Raw genomic sequence first — 18,806 nt, 5'->3', positions numbered from 1 at the left:
GGCCATTATATTTTATACAAATCTAATATTTTGTACCGAAAGTCGCATCTACTGAAGAGCTGTTTATTATTATTATTATTATTATTATTATTATTATTATTATTATTATTATTATTATTATTATTATTATTATTATTATTATTCTAGTTTTTTGCTCAGTTAGTGCGATACTCAATGTAATCTTGTAAATGATATGCAGTAACATTTTCATTTTGTGTAAAACTTTTACTTCGTATTCTATTTTAAGGAATGGACCCAGCTGGACCACTTTTTGCCAAGATGCCAAATTTTGTTCACCTTGACCCTTCCGATGCTGACTTCGTTGACATTATCCATTCAGATGGAGATCCTACTTACACACTTTTAGGTAAATATTCAGCTCTACAGCACTGAAGACGTGTTCTCCAAAATATCAAAGATTAATAATGTAAATAATGCAAATTCTACTGTTACTTGAAATAATATTTTGTTTAAAATTGCACAAATATGTACATATCATACACCAAATACTTCTTAATTTTATCTAAGATTATATATAGTTAGGATTACTGCCGTGCTTTTTCAATATTTTCATGTTTATAAATACGTACTTTTGAAGTTAAGGGTTTTCACTAATTAACCTTTTGTTTTAGGATTTGGTGATATGGATGCTGGTGGACACCTCGATTTTTATCCTAACCAAGGAATGCGTCAACCTGGTTGCACTCCAGAGTGGGCTACAAGTGAATTTTTGAATAGATCTTTCATCGATGGAACAATGGAGGAAGTATTTTCCTGCAGCCATCACAGGGCTATCCATTTCTTTACAGAGTCAATTTCTTCTAAATGCCCCTTCGTTGGTTTTCGTTGTAGTGATTACAACAATTTTATGGAGGTAGAAAATAACATTAGTTCAATTACATGCTAAACTAGCCAATTAAAAATGAAAGAAATGTTTTGTAAAGAAATATTAATAATAGTCGTAGCAGCTGTATTACGTTTCATGGTTCTGCAACTGCAAGTACACTAACCCCAAAAATGTAATGACTAAACTTTGCTCTTCAGTCAAAGAAAATATTCATGCATCTTCCAAAATATTGAATGAAACAGTTTGGTTCAGGTTTAGAATTACATGAAACCTGTTCAATGCTCAGTAACATTAAACTTATGGAAAGGAGTTTCTGTTTTTGAACATGTAAAGCACATATTCAGCACTTCGCATCACTTCGTTTTTCTCATATTGTAGACAAGTGATTGGAAATCGCATGACAATCAACAGCGGTTAACAATAACAGTTACGAATTTCTGTTTTTTTATACAAGCTCTAGATTCACTATATTTTACCCTCTATTTTTTTGTTTTAATACTAAATGCATCTAGTAACGCTTCCATTCACATTATAATCCTTCGTAAACTTATAGTGAAGGAAACTTTAAACAGATGGTCGTTCAGTGTACAAGGTAGTTAAGTCACCTTTAAAATGAAAATGGAATCTTTCATGTCCCACGTTTATGCCTGCTAGGCTAAAGGAGACGGAAATGATGAGGAATGAAATGGTTTAATTAAGAGAACCCCGAGAAAACCCACGCATACGGTGTCTGTCCACCTCAAAGCTGACTTGGCGCAAGCTGGGATCAAACCAGGGACTCCATGCACTAGAGATGAACGCTCTACCATATTACAAAAGTTGTAAGAAAAATGCACATTAAGTTTGTATGAAAAAAACTGTGAATGTTTGTTTTAATCTTATGAATGGAAGAATGAATGGATGAAACTTTTAAGATACTGAAATGAGTTTCAGCTTCAGCTCTTAAAACTTAAATGTATTCAAAATAACAAAAGTATAATTGATTCCCTTCTGCACTGAAGCGTCACGTAGTTAGTTAACATATAGAAGAAAAGTTAAAAATCTCCGCATTACAATCTAGGCCAATACACAATGCTTTCTCAAAAGTAGCAAATATGGTTTATTAAATTCATCATTCCTTAAAGCAGTATTTTTTCTTTACATTTCAGTGCTTCAAAGTAAATAAATTCATGTAGTTTATAATGTAAAATTCCCCAAGTAGTAATTAACTATTGAACTGTGTTATTTAGTTCTATACACAAAGAGAAAAAGTACCCTGTGATCTGGAGGAGCTCTACGTAAATTTGGTAACTTCCAATGGTAGAAAACACCATGCAGAGACCGTAGAAAGACGTTTTCAGAATGTGTAGGTACCCACAACTCTAAAGTGTATATTGTCATCTGAAGAGTGTGGACATTGCACAGCATATGAACTGTACACTAAGGAAGCAGGACGCTAAGTATAAAAAATACATTTCTAGAAGTTAAGAGCAAAACTGGGTCTTATCTCCAGATCTACCGCTGAGCCACAGATTCTCACAATTAATGGAGTAAATAAATGGATAGCTATAAGCTAGAATTTTATTTGTCTAGAGACTTTTGGGGAAGAAACACTTTCTGGGGGAATTCTGTGTTGTAGAGTGTATAATTCATGTCCAGATGATCAATAGTAGGCGTGTGTTCCCTAAGGCTTACATATCCAATCACGCTTTCTCGTTCGTTGTCAACCTATATTTTAAGTTTTGTATGCTGCAATGATACATATGCATTGTCCATATATAGTATACGTCCTGTTCATATGTAAGCTGTCTACCTACGTATACCAACGAAATATTGGCAAAAGGCCGTATATCCTTCAGCTGGATGTTGTGTTCTCTTCCCGGAAGTGGTCTTCGACACGAGCGGAAATCATGAAACTCTTTTCTGCAGCCAATCAGAAGATGCAATTTCTTTCCGTGTTAAATTTTAACACGTAAACTGGCGTATAACCCACCATAGTCTTGTTCGAGACGCAATGTGACGCACATATATGTCTCTTTCATGTTTAAACTAGGAACGTTAGGTCAAAAATGGCTCAACCAGGAACGAATTACAATACAATTTCTGTTAACGGATTCTTATGGAAAAATATCTGAGGAAAACGATGGAGAAAAGTTTAACACTCTCCGACGTGGAGTAAGGCCTCTATGGAGAATTTTCCGACATGGCCGCCACGCGAAAAGTTTCACTTATGTGCCTCCTGTGCCCCTCGTAATTAACATAGAACAAGAGCATACATTTTTGAAAAACTTATAAAATGTAGATTCTAACGATATAACATTATTTCCCATTTCACCCACCGACTAGAAGAAGAAAAAGGAGAAGAATTTTTTAACAATCACAAAAACTCTTCGATTGTTTCAGAAAATATTTCATCTCTGGCAACACTGTGAGTACAGCAGCGCAACTAAAAATTCATTATTACATACCTTACATATTTGTGTGTAAGATGTACAACAGCCACTGAATTCTAGGTGCGGCAGATGTCCCGATATGAGATAACCTTTAGGGGCTGTATCACCGAATTAATGCAGGAAGTAAACCATTATATAAGAACATCCTGCGACCCAAGGGCACCGATCCCAAAGGGGACTGAGGCCCCCCCCCCCAAAGCTCACGCGGGCCCCATTACTGTATTTGTAAATTTACAATATTTGGTATAATTTGAATGCAATTTGTTTCAAAATCCTCACATATGCTTTCCGCATATGAATCCCCCCTCCCCCCCGCAAATTTACAGAGAAATCGATTCCCTTGTGCGACCTACGACCATCCTAACTACCACAGTATCATGACGTACATCGTCGCAAAGCTTATGGAATGCAAATTGCAACTATGTAGAACTGATCACTATTTAACCTACCGGAGAGAAGAAGAAAGTTGAAAAATTTTATAGAAGTTATTTATTTATCGATTTATTTATTATTGAAAAATTATAATTGCTGTAAACCCATGCTGTATCACGGACTTTACTGGAGGAAGTATACCATTGTATGAGAACACCATGCAATGTAATAGTTGTCCTCATTTGTTCCAACTGGAAAATTGACTAATAGAAGCTGAATACGGGCCTTAACAACCTAACAAATTTAAGTAGAAGAAAACACTGAACCGTATAATTTAGTGTTGACTTTTTAATGAAAAAATACCTTAGAGAAACGGTGTTGAAAAGTCTACGACTCTCCGAGAGTACATAGGTCCGCTATGGTGACTTTGCCAATATGTGCGCCATGTTTTCTAATGTTTGATATCATTATATGTTGAAGATTGTTCAATATTTGGAACCTCATTCTTTATATGAATTGAAAGCAAACTCTTGAACAAGTTTTTTTTTCAAATGTTTTTATTACAATATTTTTTTTTTCATGGTACGGTACACACTACAGTTTTATATCCAGTATAGTGCTCAATAGTCCATGTGTTAGAGCTTACTTTATACTTCACAACTTAACCTACATGCATTATGTTGATTATAAGTATTAAATGTACGAGTATAATGTGTATATAACTATGTTAAGTTTTGCTACATTCAACTGTAAATGAACTAAGCAGCTAAACCATATATATATATATATATATATATATATATATATATATATATATATATATATATATATATATATATATTCTATCTTCGCTTATAATATCACTTCTCTCTCGATCATCATCCATGACAACTTCCACAAGATTACAACTTGTACCTCCACAATGAATACAAGCATTTGTACATATCATTCCTTGTCTTTTGCATACGCAATGTAGGATAGCAGATTGTGTTATGATGCATCCCCATTTCACAAATTTTAATAAATAATTGGTTGCTAGTGATTAAGCCATATTCACTAGTGTCAGATGTTCGTGACACAATTCCCATACTCAGCTACATTTCATTACCCATCCACTGTTGAACCTGATAATACACTCATTGACTATGAAATTTGCATGCATCTATTGAAAGAGGCAGTTTTTCCGGTTTCACCTGAACTCTTGATTTTGTAAAGATTCCTGATCACGGAACTATGGTCTACTTTTATGTTGGAAATTCAGGAGATACCCTAAACAAAATGTGGCTTCGGATGTTCACATCAAGGGCTACAAAATCAACAGTTCAGGTGAATTAAATTTATTAGTGTTAAAGAATGCTTAGTTAATTTACAGTTGAATGTAGCAAAACTTAACATAGTTATATACACATTATACTCGTACATGTAATTCTTATAATCAACATAATGCATGTAGGTTAAGTTGTGTAGTATAAAGTAAGCTCTAACACATGGACTATTGAGCACTATACTGGATATAAAACTGTAGTGTGTACAGCACTATGGAAAAAGTATTGTAATAAAAACATTTGAAAAAAAAAACTTGTCAATGTCGCCTAAAAGCAGGGAATTCGTGTTACTATTCGGTTCAAAATCTCTTGTCGTCGCGAATTCTCTCGAGAAATTTGAAGCTTAAAATATATAAAACGGTAATCATGCCTGTTGTTTTGTATGGCTGCGAAACATGGTCACTTACTCTGAGGGAAGAACATAGACTGAAAGTATTTGAGAACAAGATCCTGAGACGAATATTCGGACCCAAGAGGAACGGGAATGGGGAATGGCGGAAACTTCATAACGAGGAACTACATAATTTATACGGTTTACCCAACATTGTTAGGGTCGTGAAGTCTAGGAGGCTTAGGTGGGCGGGTCATGTAGCTAGAATGGAAGAAAGTAGAAACGCTTTCAAAGTCTTGACAGAAAGACCAATCGGAAAACGACCATTAGGAAGACCTAGGCGCAGATGGGAGGACAATATTAAGATGGATCTCGCAGAGATTGGAATACAAAGTAGAAACTGGATGCAGTTAGCTAAGGATAGAAGTCAGTGGAAAGCTTTTGTGAACGCGGCATTGAACCTCTGGGTTCCATAGGCCATAGAGTCAGTTAGTTAGTTCAAGAGTTTGCTTTCAATTCATATAAAGAATGAGGTTCCAAATATTGAACAATCTTTAACATATAATGATATCAAACATTAGGAAACATGGCACACATATTTGCAAAGTCACCATAGCGGACCTATGCACTCTTGGAGTGTGGTAGACTTTTCAACACCGTTTCTCTAAGGTATTTTTTCATTAAAAAGTCAACACTAAATTATACATTACAATAAGTTCGCGGTCCAGTGTTTTTTCTGCCTAAATTTGTTAGGTTGTGATGGCCCGTATTCAGCTTCTATTAGTCAATTTTCCAGTTGGAACAAATGAGGACAACTATTACATTGCATGGTGTTCTCATACAGTGGTATACTTTCTCCAGTAAAGTTCGTAATACAGCATGCGTGTATAGCAATTATAATTTTTCAATAATAAATAATTCGATAAATAAGTAACTTATATATAATTTTTCAACTTTCTTCTTCTCTCCGGTAGGTTAAATAGTGATCAGTTCTACATAGTTGCAATTTGCATTCTATAAGCTTTGCGACGATGTACGTCGTGATACTGTGGTAGTTAGGATGGTCGTAGGTCGCAGGACGTTCTTATATAATGGTCTACTTCGTGCATTAAAATCGGTGATACAGCCTTTAAAAGGTATGGCATTTTGGGACACCTTCCTCACCTGGAATTCAGTGGTTGTTGTACATCTTACACACAAATATCTAAGGTATGTAATAATGAATTTTTAGTTGCGCTGCTGTGCTCATAGTGTTGCCAGAGATGAAATATTTTCTGAAAGAATAGATTTTTTTGTGATTTTTAAAAATCTTTCTTCTTCTTCTTCTAGTCGGTGGGTGGGTGAAATGGGAAATAATCTTACATCGTTGGAATCTACATTCTATAAGTTTTTCAAAAATGTATTACTCAATGCTCTATGTTAATTTGTAGGGGCACAAGAGGCGGCCATGTTGGAAAATTATTCATAGCAGCTTTACCCCACCTCGGAGAGTGCTAGACTTTCCGACATAGTTTTTCTCAGGTATTTTTCCATAAAAACCCGTTAACAAAAGTTCTATGACAATTTGCTCCCGGTTCAACAAAAATTTGCCTAGACTAATTTGTAGCCACGTACCACCGATGCTTTGCTTTTTCTGCTGTTTTATATGGTAGTATAGTTTTCGTCTGCCTCTGAATCACTTTGCAGACATTGGTTTCCGAATGCAACATGTATTTATTTATTTATCTAATTAATAAAACACTCTAAAATACTCTCAGCCTGCTCAAGTAATTCACCCTTCTTGAATCAGTAGTCAACGTGTTAAAATAATGTATGCGCAGTTTCTTTTAGCATGAATATCTTATTCGCATAGTGACCGTATTCGTATATGGCTTGTTGCAGGGAGATTGCACTTATTGTGGGGAGGACGAGGAAGACTGTGCGGTGATGGGCTATTGGTCGACCCCTTTGCACACATCGAAATCTAAACTCAAGTACTACTTGAGGACAGACAGCAAATCTCCATTCTGCCGTAAGTTTAATTTACTGTAAATATGTATCAATTTATAATTTTACTACATAAGGAAGTAAATGTTTTCGTCTGATGATGTAACAATAAATTCAACAATAAGAAATAAGAAAAGTTGAAAACCGAACTGTGAACAAAAGAAAAGTAATTGGTTAAAGCGAAACTAATTTTAAATATTCTTTGATCTAATCATTCATTTGTACTAAGATGTCAAGATTAAAATACAACATTATTTTAAGCTTAATTTTGTTGAGACAAACTCTTTACAAATTACACTGTTCAACAACGAAAATGTAAATTGAACAAAATCAGCTAATTCTTATTGATTTTGTGGTGCTGATCACGAATTTGAAAGTTATTTTCGAATATTAGCTCTACTTTTCGTTTTACAGGCATGTCGAATAATAACGCTTTAAAAATAAATATATTCGCTTCGTTTGGGGTAAAATGTTACACTGATCCGGCAACACTGGAGAAACTGTATGAACGCTTGGTTTCATTGTGTACCTTACCTCAGTAATGTTCTGCTATTGTTAGAAAAGACAGGTTTAGTGCAGTTATCAGCGTTTTGGGTGTGACGTTTGTGTAGTGCAGGACATAAAGATACAACTACAAGTACGCAAAAATACTGGTATTTCGAATGTATATTTTTAAATAGTTGTCGGAACTATTTCAAGTGACATTTTGAGGATTTCAATAAACAAAAATGCCTCGAATTTCCACGAAGGAGAAGGGGGCCTTGATCTATCCTAACATTCCTTCTGCAATGCGCCCTGTTCCACATGGAGAAGGACTACCTGTTCCTGACCCACCTAAAGAATACGATATTTTTTCTGATAATGATCAAGAAGTTGAAGCTCCTGACCCTACGTTTGTTGTAGAAGAACCTCCATGTGAACCACATAGACTTACTCAAGAGGAACTTAGTGATCTAATCAGAGACTTGGACCTCTTGCAAAGCAAAGCCGAAATTTTAGCGTCACGCTTAAAGCAATGAAATTTATTGCAGGAAAAAGTAAATATTTCAGTGTATCGGAATACGGAGAAGATGTTCACTTCATTTTTTACTATGGAAGACACACTTGTGGCATGTACAGATGTAAATGGTCTCATTAGGGCACTTAAAATTAATTACGAACCTACGGAGTGGAGGTTCTTTATAGATTCGCCCAAGGTGAGTTTAAAGGCAGTGCTTTTACATATTGGAAATGAACTTCCTTGAAGGAATCTTATGAAAACTTGAAACGTTTACTTCAAGCCATTAAATATTACGATTTTCAGTGGCTCATTTGTGGTGACCTTAAAGTAATATCACTGTTGCTAGGTATGCAGTTAGGGTATACAAAGTATTGTTGCTTTATATGTGAATGGGACAGTAGAGATTGTGGATCTCATTACCGCAAAAGTGATTGGAGTACCAGAGAAACTCTTCAGCCGGGAGTGAAAAATGTGCAGCATGAACCACTGGTAGATCGTAACCGAATTTTGCTTCCCCCTCTACATATTAAATTAGGTCTTATGAAAAGTTTTGTTAAGAGAATGAACCAAGAGGATGAGGCCTGCAAGTACCAAAGAGGACAATTCCCTCGATTAAGTGATGCCAAAGTTAAAGAGGGTGTTTTCATATTGCCACAGATTAGGCAACTATTCAAAGATCACAAGTTCGACGAAATTCTCCAAGGTGAGAAGAAAGCTGCGTGGGAAAGCTTGAAGAGTGTTTGTTCACAGTTCTTGGGAAGCCACCGAGCAACCAATTACAAACAACTGGTAGCAAAGTTGTTATTGTGCTACGAAAATCTTGGTTGTAATATGTCTCTGAAACTCCACTTTCTTCATTCACATCTAGACTTCTTTCCCGAAGATTGTGGAGCTGTAAGTGACGAACATGGTGAGCGTTTCCATCAAGATATTGCAACCATGGAAAAGAGATATGAGGGAAAGTGGAGTTCTAACATATTGGCCGACTACTGTTGGACTATTGCAAGGGATGCTCCAGATGTAACCTACAAAAGGCAAGCCAAGCGAAGACGCTCAAAATAAAATAAACATAATCCTGTACAAGGGATCACTTGAAACTTTTGTCTACATTGCAGTGTAGTTCTTGCACAAAAAGGTATTTGTACATACTTTTCATGTTTTGATGTTAATACTGATTTTTATTACGGAATTGTTATGTTTAACTTGACCACGGATACTTTATTTTCTGTATCGCTGTGAAACTGGTATTTGCGCAATTTTGAAAAAGGAAGTACAAGGGTATAGAAAGCTATAGGTTAGGGTACTTCTTAACTCCCCAGCTTATCACATCACAGTGAAATAGATAAAAAAAGTGAAATGTAGGTTTTTACAAGGATTTTGCTTAAATGTTCTATAAATATTAATACATTTGTATATATACAGCTACTGATGTGGAAACAAGGCCGTTTTTTTCACAACCTGAGCTAAGAAAATTCTTATATTATCAATTCCTTTCATATTATGCTTAAATGAATGTAAAAATCGCAATTTCAAAGAATTTACATACTTTCGATCAAAATTTGTTGAACAGTGTTACGGTATAATGTTATTTTTCCTTCACAAACTATTAAAAACGTTTTACTAGTTAATTTTAAATAGTAACGTGAGATTTAAGAATGGGAAAGGTCAACGAGCTTTTGCGTCGCTTTCCGTATATTTATTGAAATTTAGTTAATTTACTAGCTAAAATAATTAAAATGATTGTCGCTATACCAGAGATAATCTCAATAATTAATATCTTTTGCAAATTACACTCTATTTGTTACATATGCTATTAATATAGAAGATTTTTCGCTGTAGGCTGTATCAGACCATTTTCGATTCGGTGTTGCCACCTGTCGTATCATGCTGAAACTATGGGGTTGCTGGCGGGAGCAGTCTTGTGTCTGACCTTCTATGTGCGTGAGTATTGGTAGTGAGTGTTATCAAATGGCGCCAAAAATTAACTGATTGGGAGGGTTACGTAACGACCCGTTTCCATGCTAAGTTTTAGTATGCACACATTATAAAACAAAATCGGAAGAAAAAATTAACACTCGGGGTGACTACTGCGAAAGCTAATTCGGTCCGTTACACACTACAGACTTCCCTTGAGAAACATTCACCCAAGAAAACCACCAGAAGAAGGGCTGCAAGCAAATTGACACCCGTATTGCTGAAGCCGATTTGTCGATTCGTTAATCTAATAGTTCTTCTTTTATAATTTACTTTCAACCATAATTTTGAACCATCTTAAAGTTTTAATTATAACTGGGGCTGAGAGGTAAACTATACCAAGTCACTTTTTTGTCAAAATTAAGTTGTCATATTTTTTCTTTACTTACATTAGTATGAGGGCCAATAGGAACGTTTCGAGATGTGGACAACAGGAACGCAAGAACTGAACATTTTTTCCGTCAATGAACAAGTGACGCAATCCAACAAAATATTGTCTTGCACACATTTCTCCCGTGAAATTAATATTTTATGACTAATATTACTTTACTTCTCAACCCCAGATAAAATAAAGAAAATGCAACGAAGTCATAGAAGAATACCTTAACCCATTACGTGGAAAATTTTCTTGTAGGAGTGACGTTGCCAGTAATATTAGGCATGTCGTTTTCTAGAGACAGGCTGGTAATCTGTAATAAAGCGAAAATTTGTTTTGTTCTTCTTGTGACCTTCGTATAGCGTTCCGTTAAATCTTGTATTATTCTTCCGTTACAGAGGAAATGCCTGTAGTAAAACGCAAAATATTTGATTTGTTTTAACTTGAACTGACTAACACGTTACATTTTGTATTATACTTTAATATGTAGAACACGATTTTGTTTGTTCTTTTCGTAACTTGTGGCAACTATATTTTTGACTACTTGCTGCAATTAATACCTAATGCTACTATCGCAAGAAAGCTGTTGATTGATTTACATTTTTTTCTTAAAGTTTGCCGGTTCATTTGTTGCACGACCTTCACAACACATTGAATCGAACTTTTTCATATAAGGAGATAGTATAAGCAACGATTTCGATTTTTTAAAATTATTTTCTTGAAAGACAAAAAACATTTCCAGAAATGTAAGGGAAACAGTACTTTGAACTAAGGGTTCTGCACGATGTTTATGACGATCTTGGTAATTGAAAAGATGCATATGTAATAGAATGTGTGCACTGGTTTTCTTCCAACTGGTTAGGTTAGATTAGGACTAGGATTTAGATTTCGCGGCTTTTGGCATCTAAGGGCATATAGACCGTCACGTATGAGAGATAATGTTCCTCGGGTAGCACAGTATTCAGGAAAAGGGAAGAAAGCGGTCTGGGACCTGTAAGTTAGGTACCAACCCAGCATTTGCCTGGTGTGAACGAGAAAATCCCAGGAAAATCTCATTCATTATAATTGACGTGAGAAAGCTTTTCACACCTTTTTCGACTGAGTACCCCCACCGGAAATCGAATCTGAGACCGGTTAGGATAGGTTAGATCGCCTGTTGTTATAGATAAAACTCGGTAGGGTCACCAGGTAGAACAGTAACGGCATATATTCAAATAACCTGCATTATTATTATTATTATTATTATTATTATTATTATTATTATTATTATTATTATTATTATTATTATTATTATTATTATTTTATTATTACGTACAGGTGTACTACAGTGTCTTAGTGTGTTAGTACAAAAGTGTGGCGTAGCTCAAAGTAAAATTGTGTTTAAATCAATTTTATACTACCGAAGGTGAAACAAGTAATATTCTATAGCTTAAACACAAATGTCTTAACGATAAACAGTTCAGAATGTTTGCTGTACTATTGGCAAAGCAGTGGACGTGCAAGCATTACTTTCTGAATCACTATGTAATACACAAAATAGAATATTATTTTCAGAAAAGAAGCTTAAAAAACAGTTTTACGTTCTATTTGCTTTGCTTATTTTATTTTATTTTAATTTCAGTTTATCACTACAGAATCGTCATCGAGGTATCCACTCAAGTGAAGAGATTAGTTGAGGGAGAATTTTCTATTCAGTTAAGTGATGACTCGGATACATATGACCCTATTGACATACCTCGGAAGTAAGTTTATTACTGAGTCAATCTGTTACATTAGTTTTCCAAACATCTGTATTAGCTTGACACTAAATTGTGTAAGTACATTAAACTCATAACATTACCATAAAAGGAAACTCAACCTGATTCCTCTGCATAAATTATCGTCATATTTATATGTTTAGTGCAATTTGTGTTTATAGAAATTGTTTCTCGTCCATATTGGTATACGGATGCCTTGCGTTGTTATTCTCTGAATATTGAAAAATTGACTTTAAACAGTATGGGCCGAATGCAGAGTCGTTCTGACGCGTGATTAGTGCCATACTAAAGAGATCGACTAACATATGTTTTCTGCAGTAGTCCGGCCTTTAGTATGAAGCTAATCATACGTCAAAACGACTCTGCATAAGGCGGTCTGTGTTTAAACTTTTAGAACAGCCATTTTCTTTATAAAAGCTTTTAGTTCTTTTAGCTAAAATTCAGGTGCATTTCAGCACCTATATTTTCGTAAAATAATACTATGCAAGTCAAAACAATTAGCAAACAACACTAGCTTAATTAATTACTCGTAAACGTAGAATACTACTCTGAGATGGAAATTCGTTGCTTTCTTTAGTATGCAAACTTTTTGTGCTTGATGCGCATTTAGAATATCCTATTATTTACGAGAAATTGATATTTTATGTTTCTGATTGCCTTGTTATTCCTTCAATCTCTTTATTTTTCAACTTTCCCAAGATCTTGTATTAATGTACGTATGCTCTATAAAGGTTATTTATGCTATTATTTTTACTCTGGTAAAAAAATAATTAATGCAAATTACCAAAAGGAACTAACTAAATTGCATTTAATACAAACTAAACTAAATGTTAATAATCGTAAATCCGACAACATTTTAGCATATTAAATTTAGTAACATTTAAGTATCTAAAATGGCCTATGATAAGGTTCTGGTGCTAGTTATTAATGTTGTGTTTTGTGTAAGGCTGAAACATTTAAACTAATCATTTCTTTATTAACATTTAGCTGGTAAGTAATTCTTAAATAGCTAAGACATAAATTAAATTAATTTAAAATGATTTCTTCTAGACCAAACAAAATATATGGAGAGGTTACCTCCAAAATTATGAGCATTTTCATAAAATATATTGAGCAGTTTATGAGCTTCTAAATGCAAGCTCGTTTTGAGAGATTCACTTGGATGGAATGAGGATAACTAAGCAGATTATATCATTGCTATTCGTTGTATTGTCTTCAGTACTTCGATCTCAAGATTTTTTTTTTTTTTTTTTGGTTAATTGATGATGAATGATCAGTTTCAGAAGGAAGGAATAGAAGATTCATTTCCAAGTCGCAGTTCATTTCTTTGCTGCCGTCACGAATAATATAGGTAGATATGTTTTTGACATCCTCAAAATTCGCCGAAATATCCTTGTTCAGATCTTCATAGCGTTCATTGCCTTCCGATTCAGAAGGTGTATGTCATTTTCCATTTATATAAAAGTAACAGGACAGAATCATCACATATTTGCACTCGTAAGTGCCACCATTAAATATTTTTATAGTTTCTTTGTTCATTTCTCATTAAATCAAAATAGTCCCGGTCCACATATATATATTCCTTGCAGTTCCTTGCAGTTCCTTGCAGTTTATTATTATTTTTAAGATATGCTTCTTTTGTCTCTAAAGAAATAGCAAACAATTAGTCTAGTTCTATTATTACATTTTCTTCACACGTTGCAATACCTCATTGCCAATTCTAATAAAAATCTAAGTAGTAACACACCACATAGTTTCTACTGGGTTGTCTAATCTTCGTTCTAATCGTTCTCGTTCTAATCCTCTTGAAATTCATAAAACAAGAATTTGTCTCCGTGATTTTTTTCAAGGTCCTCCACTTTTAGCTTAAGATATTTTACGTGTTGCTTAAGATCACGGACTTCGCTTCTCACTTTCATGAGTTCGATGTCTACAATGTTCACTCTATTTACTAACTTCACTGCTAAAATTGGCTTCTTAAATTCGAGAAAAAATTCCTCGTATTTGAGAGCATCTGTTTCTTACCTGTGCACCGAGTAATACATTCTTAAAAGTGAGATTTCGATTTTCTCAAATCATTTTGGGAAATAATGACTCAAATGTGAGGAATTATGTCTCATGCCTGAGGGTGCAAATGCTTTCTCAAATGTGAGAAAAAATTTAGTTTTCTCTGAAAAGAGAGAAAGTAACATTTGAGGAAATGAGACATATAACCCCAATTTTGAGAAACACATTTAAAAAAAAAATCTCTTTCGCGAAAGAGAGAAACGGTACACAGAAACGGGGTTCTTAAATACGAGAAGGAGAAGGGAAGGGACATAAACAAAATATAAACATGCAAATAAATCAAACTATTAGTACATACAGAATTTATATTAAATAAACATGCACAGTTATATTGTTTAAATTATAACACATTTAAACCTTCATTTCAACTCAAGAAAATTCCATGAAGACGTATTTTAAGTGTGTTACTTACTCCTACTGCATCAGGCAGTTTAACATTTTCCTTTCTATCACTGTCCACTTTCTCAAGATTTTCAGTTTTCATCGACGTGAGTTTACTCAAGATTCTTCCGTTTCCTCCAACATTTTACCAACTTCTTGATAATTCAGACTCAAGAATTATCCGTCTACTTCAGCCCAAGGGCAACAATTTCTGATGGAGTGTAACATACCACGATTGGTCCAGGAAGCTTAGGGAGACGTTATGATGATAATGACGAAAATGGTGTAATGAAAAAAATGAGGGAATCCCGAGAAAACACGCTCACACAGCCCACTTGTTGGAGCTGCAATCAAACCAAGGACCCCATACATCGGAGGCAAGTTCTAACACTGAGTCATCGCTATCCAATATGCCTACTTATCAGCCATAAACAAGTTGCCTACTTGAGAAAATTCCGTATGCGTGGGCTTTTCTGGGATTCTCCAGCTTTCTCCTACAAGGGACTTACGCAGGAATTTACTTCGGAGGGGTCAATTCCAGGGCAAATTGTATAAATTTCTTTATAAGTGCCGCTAAAAGTTAAAAACAAACCATAAAAGTAGCGATTTCGGGGAAGGTTCGTAGATCCAGGACTCACCCTCTACATTGTACCTTTCTCTTTATGCGACAGTTTTTGCCCCTCATAAATGTGCTCAAACTCCACTGCTACAGATACAATTCAGATCGGAAACAAGGACACCAACTCGTATTTTTGCAAAAAAAAAAAAAAATAAATAAATAAATAAAAAATGCCAAGAAACGTACGTCCACATTTTCATTACACCATTATTATCTATATCACTGTCTCTCTTAACCTTGGAGTAAAATCTTGGGACGTTAAATTAAAAAAAAGGAAATGAAATCTTTGAGTTTTACGTCCCACAGTTGTGTCGGGAGGCTAAAGCAGACGGCGATGATAAGAAATGAATGAAATGGTGGAATGGAAAAAGTGGGAAGAAACAGAATAGCCCCGAGGAAAGTCACGTACGCTGTGTTCATGCACCAAAAAGCCCACTTGCCGTAAGCTGGGATTGAACCAAGGGCCTCACGCACCAGAAATGAACGCTCTACCACTGAGCTACCACGGCCGCTACTTTAAATTAAGAATAAATGCGCACAGTGTACTATGCCACAAATAACCTACAAACGTTTGTCACTGAAACAATTACTGGTGATGAAAAAGGATGTGCCAATCTGTGCTAGGAGATCAGTACAAAGTACCTCTGCTTTACAATTCCATAATAATGAATAAGTTTTTAACTATTTCTAATTATACAGATGATTTGTGTGTTCTTTGGTTTCGTACATAAGCTATGTTGCACCTTATAACGAATGGTAAAAAGGTAAAACATTGACATACGTCCCCATTCTATTGTAATATAGAAAACATAGTATAATACGGGGCTTTAACCCAAGTTCAGTTGTTATTGCTGCACTCGTTATCATGTGAATTGAGTATTGAGCTTTGGAACATAAAGAACCCAACCTAACTACTATAGCCTATATATCGAACCTATATGAGAAGAGGGGTCAGAGTTCTACACCCTAACGAATGTATTACAGTAACTTCTAGTCTATGGTAGTATATTCACAATTCACGCAAACTTACGTTCGAAAGCTATATAAGCTGTTCTTCGCCATTATCATATGATACGTATGTATCCATACGCCACCTCAATCGTATCACCGTACTGTGAACTCATATCCATTCGCACTCTGCTATAACTGATAATCCTTTATCTTCTTTTCTGTATAATAAATAAGCCCTAGCAATATTGCTAGTAGGGGATAAATGTATGTTCTAGCGCACTTTCACCCCCACCCCTCAATAACATAGCACACCCCTGCTTCCAAATATCTTCTAATCTACCCCTTAATAATAATTTTTAACACTTTTTATCCCCCAAATAACTTCTATCACATCTCAAATAACTTCTATCTTACTCATAATAACTTCTAATGCATTCAATTACTAAATCTAGTTACAAAAAATCACTAAATCTAGTTACAAAATCTGGTTATAACCGGTTTTGACTTCAAAAAATCACTAAATCTGGTTACAAAATCTGGTTATAACCGGTTTTGACTTACATCTAAATCATAAAAACTTACATCTAAAAACTTACAATGGAATCCTACACAAAATATATTTATTTCATCTTAATCTCCTGTTTATAAGCTTTCATTTGACACTTGAATCATGAAAATCCATTAATAACTAGCTTTAAAAACTCAATGAGAAGGAATATATACAACTTCGGAACAGGTGATCTGTCACTGATTCATTTGAACGATTCCAGTACCAGAAAAGGACCGTCTGTAATAATAACAACACCAAAACTGTCCGTCCTGGCTGGCTGTCCTAGCTGTCACGGCTTGTTGTCTGTCCCGCTTTTTTCGATTCAAGATCATCACTTTGAAGAAAATCCTTGATGCAAAATCTGTCCGCAACGCTCTAGCTTTTATAACTGAAACATACCGCATGCAACACCATCTATTGAGTAGGTGAGTAACTTCTTGAACATAGTCACCTAACCGACAAATTTAGTTAAAACATTAATGTTCAAAAAAAAAGAAAAAAGTCAGTGTCTCCAACTCAATATATTTTTTCGGAACGTTCCAGGATTTTAATTTTTCAAGATATCCCTTTAAAACATATAGGGATGAATTCACCCCATTACTAATAAATATGATAATTGTTAAAAGTGAGTTGGCAACACTTGCAGTCCCACCCCCAATAATGTTATTATTTAATTCCTCGGTCCCTTATTAACCGATTTCAACAATTCAAACGGTAAATGAATACTAATAACATAACCAATTTTCTAAAATGCATAAATGGTTGCACAACCCAAAGGATACTTTTCAATTTTTCAATATCTTCACAAAATTTCAACAAATCGAAAAAATAAAAATACTACCGTAAGTCAAATAAAATTTTAAGACTTTTTTAAAGAATAACATTTTCAAGAAAACTCAAAAATAAACCAGTAAAAAATCCCGAAATTTTGAACTTGTTATAACATCGTCAAATATTAACCGATTTTCAAAATTCAAACGGTAAATGGTTTCTATTTTCTTATATTTTTTTTCTAACGCGTTACTGGTTGTCTATGTCAAAGGATAAAATTATAAAAAGTCAAAAATCTTCACTATGTAAGAATGTATTAAGAAAATGTAAACAGGACATAAATACTAGACTACAAAACAATTATTTTTCACGCATTACTGGTTGCCTATGTCTAAGGATAAAATTACAAAAACAACTTTTATGACTTAAAAATATAAATTTTACCTAAAACTAAACTATACATAAAAGTTAATTAAATATGAACTAAAACTAAACTATACATAAAAGTTAATTAAATTTTACCTAAAACTAAACTATACATAAAAGTTAATTAAATATGACCTAAAACTAAACTATACATAAAAGTCAATTAAATATGACCTAAAAATAAACTACACCATGCATAAAAGTAAATTAAATTTTACCTAAAACTAAACTATACATAAAAGTAAATCACATATGACCTAAAACTAAACTACACCATACATAAAAGTTAATTAAATTTTACCTAAAACTAAACTACACATAAATACATTTTAATTATATCTTATAATGCCCCCAAGCTAATGTACTTATACCACCCTCTAGTATATATCTTTTGTCATCATTCGAATCTAATTCTAACTTATTTACAGCTATAGTATATACATCATGCTTACAACTTCGAATTAGATTTATATTTTTGTATGTTTTCACATCATTGAATAGGGTTTGCTTATAATCATCAAATTGTAACTCTTTTGCTACTACACATTTTGTTATTCCTTTTGCTTTTTTCTTCTCTTTATTTTCAACTTTAAAGGCATACATCTTTGATCTTAACCCAATAAATTCTGTCATTATTTTAC

At 34.2% G+C, this 18,806-nt stretch overlaps 1 protein-coding gene across 1 annotated transcript in view; it reads left to right on the top strand.

Annotated features, from left to right (window-relative positions):
* Nucleotides 1-251: 251 nt before the first annotated feature.
* The window catches only part of LOC145669120 (pancreatic triacylglycerol lipase-like), a 57,190-nt gene continuing 38,635 nt past the window's right edge, over nucleotides 252-18,806 (top strand). The window contains exons 1-4 of the mRNA XM_081737461.1: nucleotides 252-367; nucleotides 633-874; nucleotides 7,189-7,318; nucleotides 12,265-12,385. Coding sequence (XP_081593587.1) covers nucleotides 280-367; nucleotides 633-874; nucleotides 7,189-7,318; nucleotides 12,265-12,385 — 581 coding nt within the window. The 5' untranslated portion in view covers nucleotides 252-279. The remainder of the gene's footprint in view (nucleotides 368-632; nucleotides 875-7,188; nucleotides 7,319-12,264; nucleotides 12,386-18,806) is intronic.

This window comes from Thermobia domestica, chromosome 13, assembly GCF_964235325.1.
Source record: "Thermobia domestica chromosome 13, izTheDome1.hap1.1, whole genome shotgun sequence".
In the NCBI taxonomy this organism is placed as follows: domain Eukaryota; kingdom Metazoa; phylum Arthropoda; class Insecta; order Zygentoma; family Lepismatidae; genus Thermobia; species Thermobia domestica.
The sequence above is the reverse complement of the archived record's forward strand: the minus strand, read 5'-3'. Positions and strand labels throughout refer to the sequence as shown.